Below are 22444 nucleotides of genomic sequence, written 5' to 3'. Positions count from 1 at the left end.
CCTCGAGCCACGAGACCAAAATTGATCTGTGCTCCCACCTTCGGGCCAATAGCCCCGCAGCGTTGCCCTAAAACCCGCCCTTAATACGCCGGCCTGGTGCCAATGTCACACACCCCACCCATTTCACAGGTAACAGGGAAACTCTAGCTGAGGTATCATGTTATCTATTTATCTGGAATATCAAGTTTATATCGAATGTAAACATTAGCTAGTTAGCAAGATAAGTTAGCGTTGACAACTCACCGACTGTAACTGCCATGGTGTCACAAGTGGTCTTTCCACTAACAGCGGGACAATGTCCAAGCACACCGTCCATGATCCCCGAGAAGGCACGATGAAGCCCCGGAAGTGACAGTGGTAATGCAACTGCCGCTGCGGCTTATGTGGGATTTGAGGCTAGACCCAAATATAAGAATACAGTTGGAGAAGTGAGAAAATGAGTCTGGAGAGATGCATAAGAATTTTGTGTTCTTTTAAAGGTTTACAGTTCCTTAAAGGAGGAGTTATTTTCCTTCAGGAAGCTCATCTCCGCACTTTGGATGTCTCTCGTATTAAGGGGCCATGGGTTGGTGACTGTTTTCACTCTAAGTTCTCTGAGAGGGCAAGAGGAGCCAGCCATGCTTATCCACAGAGACATTGCTTTTGAACCTGTAACAGTGATTTTGGACAATAATTGTCGCTGTGCGATCCTATCAGGCACCTTGCAGACAGTTCCGGTGGTACTGGTGTGTATTTATGGTCCTAACTGGGATGACGACACACTCTTTTGATAGCCACTATGTACTTTTAAGGGGAGATTTTAATTTGGTTTCAAAGCACAGAACTTAATAGATCTTTGTCAAAACATACCGCTTTGTCAAACTGTGCTAGAGTCATAGAGTCTTATGCTAAGCAGATAGGCTTGTCTGCTGTCTGATAACTTCTTTACAGATTTTCTTACATCTCACACATGACACCTAGCTTCAGCAATGTCCTACTGTGGGAGGCATTTAAGGCCTACATGCATGGACAGAAAATTGCATTCGACTGTCAATTTAGGAAGTCTAAGACTTCCAGAATGACTGAAATGTCTCACCAACATTCTAGACTTGATTTTTAATATTCTTCAGTCCCTTCACCTGTAAGTTTTAAAAAGTGGCTTCAGTTTTATTCTGAGTGTAACTTATTCCTAACCTTTTAAGTAAAAAAGCAGCTGTTCGCAGATTTGGAATAGCCCTTACTCTCTTACCAATTAAAATATCCTAGAGTTAAAGAGGCCTTGCCAATTATCTTGGCAAGCTTGTATCTATTGCAGAGGTGCAGGTGGCAATTTAATCTCTTCAAAGCAGCAAATCTCCTGGCCCGTCAAATTTTACAAAGCTTTCTCCTCTATGCTAGCCCCAATTTTACCAAGTGTATAATGAGGCATTTCTCTCAGGTCGGCTCCCATTAACTATGTCAGAGATTAACATTTAATTATAATTTAAAGACAAGGACCCTCTACTTTCTATTAGTTATAGGCCGATTTCCATCCTAAAGGTGGATTTAAAAACTTTCTCTAAGGTCCTCGCTCATCGTCTCCAGCAAGTGATGCCCACCTTAATTTCTTCTGGCCAGGTTTCATGTTGGGTAGACGTCCTTTTTATAATACTAGAAGGCTTCTCAACATTATTTTCTCCTCCTGTTCTGACAGTGCTGAGATTGTTCTATCCCTTGATGCTGAGAAAGCTTTTGATAGGGTTGAGGGGTAGTATTGAAATAAAAGAAGAATTTTTAGTTTTAAAAAAGTTTGGTTTCGGTTTTAATTTCATATCATGGATCTGTATTTTATACTCTTTCCCTGTTGTATCCATGCGTATTAAGGCAACACATTCCACACGCCAAGGCTGCCCTCCTTTCCCTTTATTATTTGCCCTTGCAATTGAGCCGTTGGCCATCTGGCTACGTAGCAAGGAAAAGTTTGAGGGCATTACCCGGTTTGGAACAACCCATTTCCTCAACATGTTCACTCTGTGGTTTGCTCCCAGCTTCCTTTAACTACCAAAGATGTCTCAGACAGCCTAGTGGTTACCAATACCTTTAAAATATGGGTCCAATTTAGGAAGCACTTTGGATTGAACAGACCATCTGTTTTGTCTACTATATTGAACCATTACTCTATGGACTCCCTTCTCTTTCTCAATGCGAGTCCATAGACTCTAAATTCAGACCCCAATGAACCCTTAAGAACACTTGGGAGCAGGAGCTGGGAGTGCCTGTATCTGAAGTGGAGCGGAATCACATACTAGATCTGGTGCACTCCTTGTCTATATGTGCTCGACACAGTGTTATTATAGTTTGGGATATTTTATTTAGTTTTTAGTTATATTTTATATTCAATTTGTCATTCCAAATTAGTTTTAGTTTTCGTTAGTTTTCACTGTTTTTCTTTTAGATTAGTTTTTATTTTCTCAGTTTCAGTTTAGTTTGTTTTTATTTTAATTTTAGTTTTAGTATTTTTTTTATGGCTGCCGAAGCTGAACGTTTACTGGTATAATTTAAAAAGTCTAACATCATTACATTTCTCAGGGCAGTCTTGTGTTACCTCTATCTAGTTGTACTATCATGTTTAATTTGGATTGTAAATGTTGCAAATTTTATAACACAGGGTGAATATGGGAAAAGTGACAAAGGACATTTAAACTTAATCCACATTGTATCCATATGAATTTCCTTAAATCATTATAAATCATCACTAAACTAATCTTTGGGAAGTAAACAATTAAAGGGATAGTTCACCCAAAAATGAAAATTCTCTCATCATTTACTCACCCTCATGGCATCTCAGATGTGTATGACTGACTTTCTTCTGCAGAACACAAATTAATATTTTTAGAAGAATATTTCAGCTCTGAGGTCCATACAATGCAAGTGATTGGTGGCCAGAAATGTAAAGCTCCACATAAAGCATAAAAGCACATAAAGGCAGCATAAAAGTAATGCATAAGATTCCAGTGGTTAAATCCATATCTTCAGAAGTGATATAATAGGTGTTGGTGAGAAACAGATAAATATTTAAGTCCTTTTTACTGTAAATCTTGACATCAGCAGTCTCCTTTGCGATCATTATTTCAAGCTCAATTACACTTTCTAGCGCAATCTAGTACTCTGTGAACTTTACTATGAAGTGCAATCGAGCTTGAAATCCTGATCGTTCCTGTAGACTGCAATTGCAACATGTCCCGTGAAAAACAAGTTATATTTTGGTCTGTTCTCACCCAAAACCGATTAGATTACTTCAGAAGACATGAATTAAACCACTTATGGACTACTTTATGCTGCCTTTATGTGCTTTTTGGAGCTTCAAAGCTTTGGACCCTGTTGACTTGTGTTGTATGGACCTACAGAGCTGAGATATTCTTCTAATATCTTTGTGTTCAGCAGAAGAAAGCAAGTCATACACATTTGGAGTGGCATGAGGGTCTGTAAATCATGAGAGAATATTTATTTTGTGGGTAAACTGTCTCTTTTTGAGGTTTTAAATTGATTATTTTACTTTGGGATGTGTGGCAGAGCTCATTTCATGACCTCCGGTGGGAAAAGCAATGGTAAAGAAAAATGACAAAAAGGTGTAATGCTTGTAAATGTTACATTATGATGTAAAAGTGTATAAGAAAATATAAAAAAATAATTCCAAATACTTTCTAGAGAATAGTTTTCCCTCTGTCCCATTTTACTGCTTAAAAAATCTGGGTTTTGGTAAAAAGAGGGTCTTCAGAGGTTTCGCTTCCCAGTATTAAGCATTTCTTCATTTTTGCTTTTGAATAAAGTAGAAGACATCCTAAGCTTTCTTCAAAGGTATAATGTTAGGTTGTGTGTTTGGATCATAATTAAAAGTGTCAAGAAATGGAAAATTTCCAAAAGTGTCCCACTTTGCCCATATTCACCCTTGTACATCAAAAACTAAAACTGAAATGAATTTGAGACATGCCCGGATACTAGGCAGTTAATCCAGAGTAAATGTGTAGTATTGTTCTTTTTTAAAGTTTTTTTTTATGTTTTCTTCTTTATTTCATTAGTTCTTTTATTTATTGTCTGTCTTATTCTATGTATGTCTATGCATTAGTGTCACAGGGATATTTGGGGGTTGTGTATGTGTATGTAACTCTGCTACATTATATGTCATTATATGTTTTACTGAAATGTGCTGTCATCGTAGTAAAGAAATTGAATAAAAAAAAAGCCTTCACTGCTTTTGTTCGTGCATCAACCTTTATGTAAACATGGTTAATTTATATATTAAACCGGTTCAAAGTGAAAAAAACAAAATAATTCATGGTCATTTTTATTGTATTTTAGTTCAGTCATGGCAACTCTCTGGATACATTTTATAGTATTATAACGGAAATGACAAGTTATTCTTGGTGGACTAGAATTGCTTACGCCGATGCTGCTGCTGCAGAGCAAGTACGTAGATATGCTACTGCTGGAGCATACACAGATGCTGTGTTCAACATGTAAGGCATGCTGCTGCTGCTGCACAATTATACATAGACTCCCTGTCAAGCAGCTCTAGACAAGTGGTGCTGAGGAGGAGGAGGGTTTCACAGAGAGAACTCTTGTAGTGCTTTGCACTGAGACCGGCTTACCTGCAAACAACTGAGGAAAAGTAAATGCTAGAAAAAGAGAGAGTACGCTAGTTGATTAGCCTGTCAGGTTGGGCTTTAAGTATGTAAGTTGATTGGCATTTTCAAGATACATTTTCAAAGGACTTGTTAGCTTGCACCATGTTGAGTTTCATGACTGAACTTAAATGGATGTTCAGTTCAGATGTTCAAAGTTTTCATTTTTGTTTTATGATAATAACATCTCAAACATTCTCTGAAATGCTCTGTTGTTGTTCTTCCTATCTCTGCAGGTGTGGAGTGTTGCAGTCATGCTACTAAGCAGGAAGTTTCGCAGAATTCCACATATTTTCACCATAAATTTGTTGGTGGCACAGGTGAGTTTACAGAAAACCTGCTGGGTTTTTAGACATTTGGCTTGTCCACTAAATGAATGTTTCGTGTTCAAAACAAGTTATGCTCTATGGACAGCATCTATGACATAATCATCACTCTGTTTGTAACAACAAACGCAAAAATTGTGTGTACAGTATTACTTGCGATGGAAGTTTATGGGGCACATGTACCAGAGTGTTTCAGCACAGAAATATGTTGCTCGTCTCTTTTGATAAAACCCTTACATTCATTTTTCTGTACAAAAATGTGTTCTTTGAGCTGTAAAGTCTAAATCATCCTTTTAGTGGCTGGACTACTGTTCTAGGTGAATGAAAATCTTGTTATGTGTTATAGACTCCTGTGGGTGGATTGTTCTTTGTGTAAATGCTCCTTTTCTGGTATCCTTGTATGTATTGTGTGAAAGTTTCAGGGTCTACTGACTTAACATGTTTATGACAGGTGAAATATTGGATATAACTTTGCACAGGCAATGTTAGTATGAAAATTTGCCACACTAGTCTCATGTTAACTATGGCTATGATTTCTAAACATAGACTTCCACTGTAAAACATTACTGGAAACATGATTTCTGTTTGTTTTTTCCAGTTTCAGAGTAACATACAGTAATAGCAAAATTGTTCAGTGAAAATGCAACCTGGTATTTGTCCCACTACACAAGCTAACTACACAATCTCTCTGTTGCCGTGTTTGCAGTTACTGGCGTGTGTGGGTATGATAGTGTGGAACTTTGTAGCAGAGCAGGACAACTTTCTAGGTCAGGTGTTGACCTTTACCCTACTGTACGGCTCTCTCTACAGCACATATATTTGGCCTGGTGAGTCATTCAGGCGTGCCTTTACAAAATTGCTAAACATCACCTGTCCCACAGCATGACGTCACAACCACCAAACACTACTTGTCTCTACACAGCATTAAAAACACTAAACACTACTGTCCTGAAGCACAACACTAACTCAATTATAAAGGTCAAGCATGTAATTTCTGCACTACTGACATCACCAAATGGAATTCCAAAAAAAAAAAAAAAGAAATTAATCCATTGTTTAAAAAATTCGAATGTATAATAGCCCCCTTTTTAATCACACTCACAAAAAATATAGTAAATGCATGTTAATGGAAGTAAAGGAACCAAAGCTTTTCTTGGTACAGGAATGTCTAAGCAGTTTCAAAAACTGACAAATGATTGCATGTATATTGTGTTGTGAAGGTCTGATCGCTCTGTCTCTGCTCCTGCTGAGGAGGAATGAGGAGGTGCAGGTCAGGCCTGGGCTCCTTCTGATCACTGGCTGGGGGTGAGTGTAACATTCACAGTGTGTTAATGAAGACTTTTCTATCATTTGAGTTATGTCCTGCTGAATAACACATGTTGATTGATTCTGTCATACTGCAATGAGGCAACAGATTTAGGATCTTTTTAACTTAGAGGAATGTCTGTTGTTTTCTTTCTCTCTCTCTCTCTCTCTCTCTCTCTCTCCTGCAGTATTCCTGTGCTGGCCTTGAGTGTCCTTCTCCTATCAGGGGAAAGAATGCCAAACACAATCGACTCAGCATTCTTTTATGGAAGTAAACAGGTACAGGACAATAACAGAAGCAATAGCTGTATTGACAGAGCATATATTCTGATTCGCTTTTCAAATATGGACTGTCAGCACTGTTTTTGTTTGCAGCTGTAGTCAGTATCTGGTAGCTCTAGTAATGGTAAGTGTCAGCACAATGAAAAGAAACTTCCTCCTTCATCTGTGGTTGAAAAACTGGAAATTTGCCTATGCTCATTTCCATCATGATGTCTTGCTGTGGTCCTGAAACCATTAGACATCCTAAGTGCTGGAGTGGGCATTAATTGATTTTTTTTACATCCATAACTAGAGTATCAGACTCCACTGCACACTATGTATCATCTTGAATACATGTAATGTATAGGGATACACAAATCTACATCTGAATGTATTGTCGTCTTGGGGAAGCCCAGTCTTATTAGGTTGTTTTAGAGTCATATCTACAGCACAATATTGGGCATGCTTTTGTAAAAAAAAAAAAAGAAAAGCTGGACAGAGTGCAAAAGAATGGAATAGAACACTGGGGTCTCAAGACTCATTTTTAAAAGATAAAACTATTTTGAACTTGATACAACGTCTTAAAAACACAAAACTCATGGCGGAAGAAGCTGAAAAACAAAACAGAACAGCCAAAGATGCCTTTTTGCATGTGTGCATACAGCAAGTTAAAAAGCATTTGGAGTTCTACTTGACCGTAATATCTTGAAATTGGAAATTTGTGGGGGCCTGGGTAGCTCAGTGGTAAAATACGCTGGCTACCACCCCTGGAGTTCGCTAGTTCGCTAGTTCGAATCCCAGGGTGTGCTGAGTGACTCCAGCCAGGTCTCCTAAAGCAACCAAATTGGCCCGGTTGCTAGGGAGGGTAGAGTCACATGGGGTAACCTCCTCGTGGTCGCTATAATGTGGTTTGTTCTCGGTGGGGCACGTGGTGAATTGAGCGTGGTTGCCGCGGTGGATGGCGTGAAGCCTCCACACGCGCTATGTCTCCGTGGCAATGCGCTCAACAAGCCATGTGATAAGATGCTCGGGTTGACTGTCTCAGATGTGGAGGCAGAGTGATTCTGAAGCGAATCACTCTGCGACCACCAGGACTTAGAGCGCATTGGGAATTGGGCATTCCAAATTGGGAGAAAAAGGGGAAAAATCCCCCCCCCAAAAAAAAAAAAAAAAGAAATTGGAAATTTGTTGAAGGTGATGGTTTTGTTAGAAAGTCAGTGCTTTGAGTTTGATGGTTGTAGTGCCTTTAAAGCTGAAGTGTGTAACTTTTTCCAATGGTAAAATACTTTATCCTATCCCAGCTTAATATGCACAGACAACTATAAGTAAGCCATTCATAGATTAATTTTCTTGAAAACTGTAAACACTGTTGCTGCGTCCGAAACCACGTACTGTCATGGTATGTGCTGTATTTGATGTGCAAGTAGGGGTTGACTTGCATTGTATGGTTATAAACACATCTCCTTCTTCTAAATATCTGTTCCGCGGAAAGAAAGTCAGTCATATGAGTTTGAGACGGCAAAAGTGTGAGTAAATGATGAGAGAATTGGTAAACTCTTCCTTTAAATCTGTACTATAACATATACAAATTTATTGTATAAAAATTTTCATAGATAAACCATAAGTTTACTGTCTGAAATGATGTATAGTTCTTTAAAGGTCCTGAATCACTAATGAATGAAAATACTTTTGTGGATGTGTGTGTTGTAGGTGATGTGCACATCTGTGGTGTTGTTTGTGAGTATCGTGGTGTGCGGGGTCTCTCTCACTTTACTCAGCAGAGGCACACAGGACTATCACACACTTGAACACAGATCATTTTCTGGTAGTGAGGAGGATCTGAGACCGTCCTGTGACACAAACACACAGAGCACTATTGAGCAGCCTTCCACCGCAGGCAGCATCAATGCAGGTGACACAACTCTTATTGTTTGTCTAACTCTGGCTATGTCTAGATATTGATCGTGAATGTATTTGAGAGAGGTTGACTATTGTTTGTGTGTGCACGTGCTTCTTTTTTTAGAGTGTCAGATGTGTGAGTGCGAGTGTGCTCGTAGGCAGCCCATGCCTGACATGATCACCAGCACCAATCCCATAGAGGAAGCATCCATAAAAACAGGTATAGATTACTCTCTCTTTCTTTCAGTTCCTGTTCACTCAAGCTGACTCTAGATAAGATAAGAAATGACTGCAGTGTAGACAGCTTTATTAATTATAATGGGAATGGTTGCATCACTTTTAGTCTAGATAGAAATGTAAAAAATAATTGTAAAATATTGTCATAAACTGAAGGAGCTCTCTGATGCAGCCAAAACCAATTTACTTTTTAGTTAAAAGCAAATAAGTCATAAGAGTAATCACTTTAAAAAAAAGTACCATGGAATTACCATTTTTTGGAAATGTAGGCTACCATGGTTACCATTCAGAACCCTGGTAATACTATTTGGTACCATCATTGTACCATGGTTCTGACACATTATTACTGTAAGGTCCTAAATATTAATGCCAAAATAAAGTAAAATAACATTATATTAATATGACAAGAAATTAAGTGTAAGTATATAGAAAGTGTCTGTTCTATAGAGGTGATGAAGAGGTCAGAGTGGAAGCAGCAGAGATGACAGGATGAAGCGAGGGAGCAGAGATGAGAGAAAGTGAAGAGAAAAGTAATGAGACAAGAATAAGATTAGCACTGTGAAGCACTGTGGGGTTACAAGGGTAATACCATGGTACTGAATGATTATTACATTCATATTTAATGACATTTTTATGGTACTCAAGATACACTCACTGAGCAATTTACTAGGAACACTATGGTCATAATAAAGTGTCCGATATGGTCTTCTGCTGTTGAAGCCCATACGCCTCAAGGTTTGATATGTTGTGCATTCTGAGATGCTATTCTGCTCACTACAATTGTACAGAGTGGTTATCTGAGTTACTGTAGCATTTCTGTCAACTCGAACCAGTCTGGCCATTCTCCGTTGACCTCTTTCATAAACAAGGCATTTCCATCCACAGAACTGCTGAACTGCAGCTCACTTGACGTTTTTGGCACCATTCTTTATAAACTCTAGAGACTGTTGTGTGTGAAAATCCCAGGAGATGCATTTATGCATTACACTGCTGCCAAACAATTGGCTAATTACCTAACAAAGTGCTCAGTAAGTGTTTATATATACACCGATGAGCTAAAACCTTATGATCACTCACAGGTGAAGAGAATAATGTTGATCATCTCCTAACAAGACAATGTCAAGGTCTGGGTAAATTAGATGGTAAACGAACAATCAGTTCTCCTAGTCAGCGTGTTGAATACAGGAGAAATGGGCAGGAGTAAAGACCCATATATACAGTATATGAGATTAATAAGCTATATAAACAACTTAAAAAATATATTTCACCTTATAGAAGTGATGCACATTTGAACATCTACTAAGTGGCATGCTAAATGATCAACTTGCTTTATGAATTGGCTGTTGCCATAACAATGCGCTATGTAGCACGAAATCCTAAAGTCTCTGAAAAATGTAAAATTAAGATGTGTCTAGCATGAAGAAACATTGTATGCTACATTTTCAGGAATTTATTTCAGGTTTTCACAAACAAGTTGATACCTTTATGTGCACATCCCCACCAGTGGTACTCCACTGTGGTGGGGTGGTTTTCACTGTGATTGTTGCAGCCCTGGCTAGCAGTTCCAGGTTAAAAGTTTAAAAATTAAAATGTAGGAAATAAAAAATAAAAAAAACGAAATTATCGGTATCGGACACAATTAGCTGTGAATTATCGGTCATCGGATCGGCCCAGAAATTCCATATCGGTGCATCCCTAATTTTGATGCCAAACATCAAATATGATGATTCTTTTCTGATGGACCCTCTTCCCAAAAAATAAAGGCAGCTATTCTTTTTTTCATGTATAAAAGACCCATTTATACTTTGTGAGAAAATAGTAAACATGATATTAAGATGACATGTTCTGTGCAAAATTATATCATTGTACATTCTACTAAAGCCTTTATACACTGATCAGCCACAACATTAAAACCACTGACAGGTGAAGTGTATAACATTGATTATATCGTTACAATGGCACCTGTCAAGGGGTGGGATATATTAGGCAGCGAGTGAACAATCAGTTCTTGATGTGTTGGAAGCAGGAAATATGGGCAAGCATAAGGATCAGAGCGACATTGAAGAGGGCCAAATTGTGATGGCTAGACGACTGGGTCAGAGCATCTCCAAAACGGCAGGTCTTGTGGGGGGTTCCTGGTATGCAGTGGTTAGTACCTACCAAAAGTGGTCCAAGGAAGGACAACCGGTGAACCGGCGACAGGGTCATGGGCGCCCAAGGCTCACTGATGCACATGGGGAGCGAAGGCTAGCTTGTCTGGTTTGATCCTACAGAAGAGCAACTGTAGCACAAATTGCTAAAAAACGTAATGCTGGCCATGATAGAAAGGTGTCAGAACACACAGTGCATCGCAGCTTGCTGCGTATGTGGCTGCATAGCCGCTGACCAGTCAGAGTGCCCATGCTGACCCCTGTCCACCGCCGAAAGTGCCTACAATGGGCACGTGAGCATCAGAACTGGACCATGGGGCAATGGAAGAAGGTGGCCTGGTCTAATGAATCACGTTTTCTTTTAGATCATGTGGACGGCCAGATGCGTGTGCGTCGTTTACCTGGGGAAGAGATGGCAGTAGGATGCACAATGGGAAGAAGGTATGGCGGAGGCTGTGTGATGCTCTGGGCAATGTTTTGCTGGGAAACCTTGGGTCCTGGCATTCATGTGAATGTTACTTTGACATGTACCACCTACCTAAAGATTGTTGCAGACCACGTACACCCCTTCATGGCAACGATATTCTATAATGCGCCCTGCCACACTGCAAAAAATTTTCAGGAATGGTTTGAGAAACATGACAAAGAGTTCAAGATGTTGACTTGGCCTCCAAATTCATCAGATCTCAATCTGATTGAGCATCTATGGGATGTGCTGGACCAACAAGTCTGATCCATGGAGGCTCCACTTCGCAACTTACAGGACTTAAAGGATCTGCTGCTAACATCTTGGTGCCAGATACCACAGGACACCTTCAGAGGTCTTGTGGAGTCCATGCCTCGATGGGTCAGAGCTGTTTTGGCAGCACGAGGGGGACCTACACTATATTAGGCAGGTGGTTTTAATGTTGTGGCTGATGTGTGTGTGTGTGTGTGTGTGTGTGTGTGTGATGTATATGTGTATATATATATATATATATATATATATATAATTATTATTTTTTTTTCTCTCATGTTTTTATTTTGTATTTACACTATTAGAGTAATTTTAGATGTACAGACGTGCACACTGAAGTGTGTAATTTTTGCGCCACTGCACGGAATTGCAAAAATAAACTTTGTTTGTGAAACGCTTTTCAAATACGCCCCCCTGTCTGTCGTTGATCAAACAGATCAAAAAGAGCCCCAACTCACACCATTATTTAAGTCAGTGTTGTTGTGTCTGGCTGGATGGGTCGCTCAAAACAAACAGAGGATTTTTTATAGTGCCACATAGTCTAGGTGTTTACAGTTTTTGAGATCATTAACCTACAAATGGCTTCTGCATATTAAGAGTAAGTTACAGTTGTAAGAAATATCTTAACTTCTTGAGATGTGGTTACAAAACTTTTTTAACTTGACATGGTGTCTTAACATTAGCAAGAAAAAAGAAAAGCGAAATGCAGTGATCAAAGGTGGTCCATTTGACGCGTGTGTACAGAGGCCAACAATTAAAAAATACCATAGACAAGATGTGGGAATGCTGTGTGAACAGACCATAGTCTACAGACTGATGAACTCAATGGCAAAATGGATCGCTGTGGTCTGTAGGCCAGTAATAGTCTTATGGTCAATGGTATGGAAATAAAATAACAATAACAATATTTTGACTCATAAAGCCCCTGTCTTCCTATTTAATGCATGTATCTCTCACAATAATGTAATGTCTTTGAATTATCTTCATTTTGGGGCTTTTTTTTCCCCAGAAAACTTTGATATATGTCATTAATTTGATGAATTGGCATGTCATGTAAATAATTCAATGTTCATTTTTAATCGATTGACAGCCTTGCGCTTTTGTCTGATGTAAAATATTGTTTGCTGTTCTAAGGTCAATGTAGTCAGCGATGTGTATCCACACACTGTTTGTTGGTTGAAGAGGAGCAGAAGCAGTCAGACAGACAGAACACAGACATACAGTCAACCAGACATGTGCTTGTGTGTCTGTTACTCAGTGTCAGTCTGCTCGCTGTGAGTACTGCATCATCCATCCTCACTCCCCATTCATTTACTGTGTGATCATAGTGCCACTTCACACTTATTAATAAAAACAATAGAAGTTCATGGAAAGTCGCCACCATGATTATAAAACAAATGTGTATGTTTTGAAGAATCTCTCCAGCTGTCTCTGGTGGCTGTTTAATAAAGTTCCCGGCCGGCTGTACCTGGAGCTGCAGTTCTTCTGTGTTGTGGCAAATTACGGGCAGGTAAATGTGTATGTGATTGTAACATGTTGTTATAAATGTCAAACATGACACTAACTGATGCACATGTCTTTTTCACTTTAGGGTTTCATTTCATTTGCATTTTTCGGCCTTGATAAGCATTTAATCATCTCTCCATTCAAAAAAAGGTAAGTGACTTAAAAAAAACTTTAAAGGGATCATACAGTGCATCCGGAAAGTATTCACAGTGCTTCACTTTTTCCACATTTTGTTATGTTACAGCCTTATTCCAAAATGGATTAAATTCATTATTTTCCTCAAAATTCTACAAACAATACCCCATAATGACAACATGAAAGAAGTTTGTTTGAAATCTTTGCAAATTTATTAAAAATAAAAAAACGAAAAAATCACATGTACATAAGTATTCACAGCCTTTGCCATGACACTCAAAATTGAGCTCAGTTGCATCCTGTTTCCACTGATCATCCTTGAGATGTTTCTACAACTTGATTGGAGTCCACCTGTGGTAAATTCAGTTGAATGGACATGATTTGGAAAGGCACACACCTGTCTATATAAGGTCCCACAGTTAACAGTGCATGTCAGAGCACAAACCAAGCCATGAAGTCCAAGGAATTGTCTGTAGACCTCCGAGACAGGATTGTATCGAGGCACAGATCTGGGGAAGGGTACAGAAAAATTTCTGCAGCATTGAAGGTCCCAATGAACACAGTGGCCTCCATCATCTGTAAATGGAAGAAGTTTGGAACCACCAGGACTCTTCCTAGAGCTGGCCGCCTGGACAAACTGAGCGATCGGGGGAGAAGGGCCTTAGTCAGGGAGGTGACCAAGAACCCGATGGTCACTCTGACAGAGCTCCAGTGTTTCTCTGTGGAGATAGGAGAACCTTTTAGAAGAACAACCATCTCTGCAGCACTCCACCAATCAGGCCTGTATGGTAGAGTGGCCAGACGGAAGCCACTCCTCAGTAAAAGGCACATGACAGCCCACCTGGAGTTTGCCAAAAGGCACCTGAAGGACTCTCAGATCATGAGAAACAAAGATTGAACTCTTTGGCCTGAATGGCAAGCGTCATGTCTGGAGGAAACCAGGCACCGCTCATCACCTGTTTAATACCATCCCTACAGTGAAGCATGGTGGTGGCAGCATCATGCTGTGGGGATGTTTTTCAGTGGCAGGAACTGGGAGACTAGTCAGGATCGAGGGAAAGATGAATGCAGCAATGTACAGAGACATCCTTGATGAAAACCTGCTCCAGAGCGCTCTGGACCTCAGACTGGGGCGAAGGTTCATCTTCCAACAGCACAATGACCCTAAGCACACAGCCAAGATAACAAAGGAGTGGCTCCGGGACAACTCTGTGAATGTCCTTGAGTGGCCCAGCCAGAGCCCAGACTTGAACCCGATTGAACATCTCTGGAGAGATCTGAAAATGGCTGTGCACCGACGCTCCCCATCCAACCTGATGGAGCTTGAGAGGTCCTGCAAAGAAGAATGGGAGAAACTGCCCAAAAATAGGTGTGCCAAGCTTGTAGCATCATACTCAAAAAGACTTGAGGCTGTAATTGGTGCCAAAGGTGCTTCAACAAAGTATTGAGCAAAGGCTGTGAATACTTATGTAAATGTGATTTTTTTTTCGTTTTTTATTTTTAATAAATTTGCAAAGATTTCAAACAAACTTATTTCACGTTGTCATTATGGGGTATTGTTTGTAGAATTTTGAGGAAAATAATGAATTTAATCCATTTTGGAATAAGGCTGTAACATAACAAAATGTGGAAAAAGTGAAGCGCTGTGAATACTTTCTGGATGCACTGCATTTTATACTTTTGTTTGTCATTGTTTTTTGTTTTTCCCTTAAGTCCACTTATTGTTTTAGTCAAGGTTTCTTGCACTATAAATAGTCGGAATTTAGTTTTTAATTACCATGTTCCACCCTCTCTCTGGCAGATGCAATTAAACAGGCTGTTTTTGCTGTTGTACCTTTAACACTTAAATGTAAATTAACTCTGTTATGATTGGATAACCTCTGCATTCTTTCGTAGTTCACACTAGGGCTGGGCGATATGGCTACTAAAAGTATATCTCAATATTTATTAGCCAATTGCTAATATTTGATATTTATCTCGACAATTACTATATGTATTTGCTCTTAAATTGCTTAGTTTTTGTTTTTTTGTTTTTTTAATTAGAGGAACCATCATTTCAACCAAACAGCCATTGTAGCCAAGTAGATGCAAAATGTTTAATGCATGAGATAAAAATCTAGTTAAAAATAATAAAGGCATATTTCCACAGTTTTTCACTAAATGAACTTTAATAACTTTGATGTACACTACCGTTCAAATGTTTAGGGTCACTTACTCATTCTTTATTTATTTATTTATTTCACATTTTAGAATAATATTAAAGTCATCACAACTATGGAATAATATAAATGGGATATTATGTTGTGACTAAAAAAAAAATCCAAAATAAATCAAAACTGTGTTATATTTAAGCATCTTCAAAGTAGTCACCCTTTGCCAAGAATTTGCAGACATGTACTCTTGACATTTTCTCAACTAACTTCTTGAGGTATCACCCTGGGATGCTTTTTAAACAGTATTAAAGGAGTTCCCATCTATGTTGGGCACTTATTGGCTGCTTTTCTTAATTATTCGGTCCAAGTCATCCATTTCAAAAACTTTTTTTTATTTATTTTTTTATAAAATTTTAGTTTTGTAATGAAATAAATTAATATGTTGGCACAATTATATTTTTGTCTACAAAACTAATTTCAATCATTTAAGCATACGCCTTCAAATCAAAAGGTTTTTAAGATCATGAGAAACTTTTCAGGCAAGTGACCCCAACTTTTGAACGGTAGTGTATATGCACCAATATTCAACAATACATAGTAATAAAACCCAGTTACAAGTTTCTCAGACAAGGTGATCGAAGTAGCAAATGATACTATCCCTAAGACATCACCAAAACCAAGTCACAGGCATAAACTGTGGTTCGATGACAACTGCAAAAAAGCCATAAAAGCTCAGAAAAAAGCAGAGAGAATCTTCAGCAGACACCCAACAGAAGAAAATCTAGTAAGATTTAAGATATGCCGAGCACAAGCACAAAGGATTATTAATGGTGCAAAAAGACAGAGTTGGAGAAAATATGTATCTAACCTAACAGCAAATACACCATCACAATAAATCTGGAACCTGATTCGAAAGATGAAAAAACAAAGATGAAGGGGGCCTGGGTAGCTCAGTGGTAAAAGATGCTGGCTACCACCCCTGGAGTTCGCAAGCTCGCTAGTTTGAATCCCAGGGCGTGCTGAGTGACTCCAGCCAGGTCTCCTAAGCAACCAAATTGGCCCGGTTGCTTGGGAGGTTAGAGTCACATGTGGTAACCTCCTCGTGGTTGCTATAATGTGGTTCGTTCTCGGTGGGGCACATGGTGAGTTGAGCGCGGATGCCGCGGTGGATGGCGTGAAGCCTCCACACGTGCTACGTCTCCGTGGCAACGTGCTCAACAAGCCACGTGATAAGATACGCAGGTTGATGGTCTCAGACGCAGAGGCAACTGGGATTCATCCTCCGCCACCCGGATTGAGGCGAATCACTATGCGACCACGAGGACTTAAAAAAGCGCACTGGGAATTGGGCATTCCAAATTGGGTGAAAAAAAAAAAAACAACAACAAAAAACAAAGATGAAGAATCTCAAATTGGACACATCAAGCATCAAGGCACTCTCGTAACTACGATTCAAGAAATAACCAATATACTAGCAAAATCTATTGAAAACAACTTTTCATTAGACAACTGCCGACCAGAATTCAATAAGATACGTATACAGGAACAGAAACTTCTGAATTTCCACTCAAATAACACTGAGACATATAATCAACCCTTCACTATAGTGGAACCATAATTCCGCAGTTGGACCAGACAGAATCCATTACGAATTTCTGAAGCACTTACCACATACAGCACTACTACTCCACCTGGAGATTTTTAATAATGTTTGGAAAACAGGGAATATACCACCTTCGTGGCAAGAAGCAATTATTCCCATCCCCAAACCAGGTAAGGATCATTCTGACGTAAACAACTACCGTCCAATAGCTCTGACTAGCTGTCTCTGCAAATCCATTGAGAGAATGATCAATGACCATCTGATATGGATTCTGGAATTGGAGCATAAGATTAGTGATTGCCAGTGTGGGTTTAGAAGAGGCAAAAGCACCTTGGACCACCTTATCAGACTTGAATCGTTTGTCCGGGACAGCTTCATTAAAAAAGAACATGCTGTAGCTGTCTTCTTTGACCTTGAGAAGGCCTATGATACCACCTGGAGATATGAAATACTCAAAGACCTGTACGTACTTGGGCTCAGAGGCAAACTACCCATATTTATCTCCAATTTCTTGACAAACAGACGTTTTCGTGTTCAAGTAGGAACTACAATATCAAACCCACATGTACAAGAGCTAGGAGTTCCACAAGGAAGCATTCTTTCAGTGACTTTATTCAGCATCAAAATCAATAGTATAATCAAAGTTATTGATCCCCATATTTTTCGAAGTTTATATGTTGACGACCTATGCATATGCTATAGAGGAAAAACATGAATATAATTGAACGACAGCTACAACTATGTATAAATAAAATAAACAAATGGTCAATAAAGAACGGATTCAGATTTTCCAAAACAAAGTCAGTATGCATGCATTTTTACCTTCTCCGATCCTTATACCCCGACCCAGAGTTGAGTATGTAGGGAGAACCCATTAAAGTAGTGAATGATTTCAAATTCGTAGGCCTTGTCTGTGATAATAAATTCACCTTTATCCCACATATGAAGATGTTGAGGTATAAATGTTTTAAAACAATGAATATTTTAAAAGTGCTGGCCAATACAAAATGGGGTGCGGACACTATCGTTCTTTTACATCACTACAGAACATTAACTAGATCCCGACTGGATTACGGGAGTATTGTGTATGGTCTAGGCAAGGAAGTCATACATTCGAACACTTGACACAATACACCATCAGGGAATACGTCTAGCTCTTGGAGCCTTCAGAACAAGTCCCATTCAAAAGCCTTTATACAGAAGCCGGTGAACCTTCCCTCCAGAATGGGAATCTGAAACTGGCCTAACAATATGCAGTCAAACTCAAAGCAAATTTAAGTAATCCGGCCTTTACACCAGTATTCCAGTCAGAATGTTCTTATCTGTATGAAGCTAGACCTAAAGCGATCAAACCTTTTGGAATATGGATTAAACCGTACTTGGAGAATTTGGACATCAAACTGGACAACATAAGATAGTATCATGTTTGGCCTGTTCCCCCCTAGACCTTGAAAAAAATCAACTATTATTATGGCATTGGCACAACTAAAAAAGGCAGAAACACTTCCCAGCGTGTATCAACAGGAATTCTTGGAACTGAAATGTAGTTTCCCACTCCATAGCACAGTATTCACGGATGGATCCAAAATGGATATCAGTGTATCAGCAGCAGTAGTGATTGGAGATCAACAATATGGCATACGTATTCCAGAACAGAGTTATCTTCACAGCTGAGGCACGAGCGCTGCTACTGGTACTGGAAAACATTGAGCAGGGTCGAGGACGAAACTTTTAAATCACTTTAGACTCTAAGTCTTGCCTTCAAGCACTTGAATCCATGGAGACCGATCATCCCATAATCATAAACATTTTGACTAAAATACATCGATTACAGAAGAAGGATTTCAACATTATCCTCTGTTGGGTGCCGGGACATATTGGCCTGGCAGGAAATGAAAAAGCAGATATGGCTGCAAAAGAGGCATTAAACTTCTCGGAATGTCTGATACCACCCTCTAACCTCAGGCCATTAATAAACTTATATATCACCAATAAGTGGCAATCAGAATGGAATGAGTGCAACAACAATAAATTATACTAAATAAACCCCAGGATCCAGAGAAATTACTCTCAAAATTTTAAATCTAGGTATGACCAAATACTGTTTACCAGATGCCGACTGGGCCATTCAAGACTAACACATGCGTTTTTACTGACTGGTGAAGATCCTCCTATATGTATACCTTGCCAAACCCCTATTACCATCAAGCACATTTTACTGAACTGTAAAACTTTTGGAACTATCAGACAACGCTTTTATACAGAGACTTGTTTAATAGATATTTTTTTAAAAAGTACCATCTGAACAGATTTTACAGTTTTTATCTTGTGTAAATTTTAAGTGTTTATTGATGAACCTTTGTTTGCCATGTGAATATGCTGACATGGCGTTAAAACTAACTAACTAAATAAATAAATAAATACATAGTAATAAAAAAGTATTATTTACCAAAATGTATTTTACTAAAACATATTCTGTGAATGAATAGGGTAAACTTCACCCACTTGTTTTTTTGGAACAACTTTGAATATTATTTTAATACTGAATTAGTATTGTGGAACTGCATTATTATAATTTTAATTAAAAGTAGACCGATATATCGGTTAATCGGTTTTACCGATTAATCAGTGCCGTTAGTTGCTTTTTGGAACTATCGGTTATCTGCAAAAATCTATACCGATAGTTGCCGAAAGTTCCTCTGAAAATGATGTTTTTTAAATTGAAGTGAGGGCATGCAAAGTAAAATGTGACTATATGGAAACATCCATTGTCAGCACATACATCGTGTCTCCAACTTCATATCTTATGAATAATAATAATAATATATAGGCTATAAAAAGCTTAATTTGTTAAATATTAAAAATAGAGCATTGTAATGGACCCTGCGTTCCAAACGGGATAAATCCGCCTCCGAAGGGAACTTCGAAGGTGGAACGATTTTGACCACCATGTTGAAGGGTCGTTCCTAACCAAACTGAAGCTGATTCGAAGGGTCCTTCGAAACAGGTGTTTCCGTAGGGTTGAACTAATGGACACTGCTGCCAAGCGGACCAGAACTGGAGCGTAAGTCACAAATCTGGAGGTTTGCCAAGTGTAATTTAGAGTAAATTAAACCAGCTGCAGCTGCAATCTGTTTCTATAAACAAAAACATGTGACATCCCTTCATCACCATAGGCTATAAAAGCTTTTAATTATTATACAAATTATTTAAAAACCCTGGCTTTTTGTTTGAAACTGGTTAATGCTTCTATTATTTTTCTGTAAATTTGCTGGATCAGTTATTCTAAAGGAGTTTAAATAAAATAATAATACACATTGACATTTTATTTATTTAATAAATGCAATTTACTTGTGTTTATTTGTTTATTTTTATTATTAAAATAAATAAAACACAACATTTTAAACATGAAACTTTTTTCACAAAGATTTTAAACATTTCTTATTAGTTTGCATTTTGAAAGCAGTTAGTGAGGCAAAATCTTGTATAAATATTTCTGATTAGGTGCAGGTGATGTTCATTAGCGTCAGCCTTCTGTGCAATGGCTCCTTTGGCTTGGATAGATGATGCTGATGTGTGTTCCAAATTACCAAATTTTTTAGACCTACACCCTTGAACCCTCTGAAGCTCTCACTCTGGAGGGTAAACCCTCTGAAGGGATTAGGGCACAGGAATAAGCACTTTGGAATGGAACGCATCCGGAGCCAAATATATGTTATTTCAAAATAAGAGTCCCTGGTTTGTTTCAGGCTTGTTTAGTGTTAAAAGTCCCATCTTGTGCACCCAATCTTCTTTTATTCTGAATATTATTGGTTGAAAAATAAACTACGTCTGGGATTTTATTCTCTGGCCTCTATGTCTGTGCCGACTATGAAAATGTTGTAACATTCTATTAATTGATTTTAAAAAGTATCAGCCGATTAATCAGTTATCGGCCTTTTCCACCATCTTAGTTAATGGCATTGGCAAAATTCACTATCGGTCGACCTTTAATTTTAATGGTTAGATTTGTTTTATACAGCAGTAATATACACTGGTGGCCAAAAGTTTGGAATAATGTACAGATTTTGCTCTTATTGAAAGAAATTGGTACTTTTATTCACCAAAGTGGCATTCAGCTGATCACAATGTACAGTCAGGTCATTAATAATGTGAAAAATTACTATTACAATTTGGAAAAAAATATTCAGAACTTCTTAGGAGCTTTGCAGATCCTTGGCATTCTAGCTGTCAGTTTGTCCAGATACTTAGGTGACATTTCACCCCACACTTCCTGTAGCTCTTGACATAGATGTGGCTGTCTTGTCAGGCACTTCTCACACACCTTACAGTCTAGCTGATCCCACAAAAGCTCAATGGGGTTAAGATCCATAACACTCTTTTCCAATTATCTGTTGTCCAATGTCTGTGTTTCTTTGCCCACTCTAACCTTTTCTTTGTTTTTCTCTGTTTCAAAAGTGGCTTTTTCTTTGCAATTCTTCCCATAAGGCCTGCACCCCTGAGTCTTCTCTTTACTGTTGTACATGAAACTGGTGTTGAGCGGGTAGAATTCAATGAAGCTGTCAGCTGAGAACATGTGAGGTGTCTCTTTCTCAAAATAGAGACTCTGATGTAATTATCCTCTTGTTTTGTTGTACATCTGGCCTTCCACATCTCTTTCTGTCCTTGTTAGAGCCAGTTGTCTTTTGTCTTTGAAGACTGTAGTGTACACCTTTGTATGAAATCTTCAGTTTTTTGGCAATTTCAAGCATTGTATAGCCTTCATTCCTCAAAACAATGATTGACTGATGCGTTTCTAGAGAAAGCTTTTTTTTGTCATTTTTGACCTAATATTGACCTTAAGACATGCCAGTCTATTGCATACTGTGGCAACTCAAAAACAAACACAAACACAAAGACAATGTTAAGCTTCATGTAATGATCCAAATAGCTTTCAGCTGTGTTTGATATAATGACAAGTGATTTTCTAGAACCAAATGATCAATTTAGCATGATTACTCAAGGATAAGGTGTTGGAGTGATGGCTGCTGGAAATGGGGCCTGTCTAGATTTGATCAAAAATGACTTTTTTCAAATAGTGATGGTGCTGTTTTTTACATCAGTAATGTCCTGACTATACTTTGTGATCAGTTGAATGCCATTTTGGTGAATTAAAGTACCAATTTCCTTCTGAAACAGCAAAATCTGTACATTATTCCAAACTTTTGCCCGGCAGTGTATTTCTGTCGTATTTACTTCACCTTCACCTCGCTCCTTAATTTTGGGGAAAACTGAAAGTATAGTGAGTATTTGGCAGAGCATGTATTAATTAAATTAAATCACAGCATTTTGCAGTTTAATAATCACATACTGTATGAAAATACTGCGATTTAGAGCTGCATGATTATGACAAAAATCATAAATGTGGATTATTTCCCTTGATATTATCATTGCAATTATTGATTTCGATAAAATAAAATAAAATGTATTTAAGACGACTGCACGCCATATTCT

The 22444-nt window shown here is 38.5% G+C and overlaps 1 protein-coding gene across 3 annotated transcripts in view; it reads left to right on the top strand.

The window, feature by feature from the left end:
* Window positions 1-22444, top strand: part of LOC127447413 (integral membrane protein GPR155-like) — a 54033-nt gene that overhangs the window by 28407 nt on the left and 3182 nt on the right. For all 3 annotated transcript variants that reach the window (XM_051709286.1, XM_051709285.1, XM_051709287.1), the window contains 9 exons: window positions 4877-4960; window positions 5673-5793; window positions 6187-6271; window positions 6460-6550; window positions 8243-8444; window positions 8556-8651; window positions 12689-12828; window positions 12969-13064; window positions 13146-13210. In XM_051709286.1, coding sequence (XP_051565246.1) covers window positions 4877-4960; window positions 5673-5793; window positions 6187-6271; window positions 6460-6550; window positions 8243-8444; window positions 8556-8651; window positions 12689-12828; window positions 12969-13064; window positions 13146-13210 — 980 coding nt within the window. The remainder of the gene's footprint in view (window positions 1-4876; window positions 4961-5672; window positions 5794-6186; window positions 6272-6459; window positions 6551-8242; window positions 8445-8555; window positions 8652-12688; window positions 12829-12968; window positions 13065-13145; window positions 13211-22444) is intronic.

The sequence above is a fragment of the Myxocyprinus asiaticus genome, chromosome 10, assembly GCF_019703515.2.
Source record: "Myxocyprinus asiaticus isolate MX2 ecotype Aquarium Trade chromosome 10, UBuf_Myxa_2, whole genome shotgun sequence".
NCBI lineage: Eukaryota > Metazoa > Chordata > Actinopteri > Cypriniformes > Catostomidae > Myxocyprinus > Myxocyprinus asiaticus.
The sequence above is the reverse complement of the archived record's forward strand: the minus strand, read 5'-3'. Positions and strand labels throughout refer to the sequence as shown.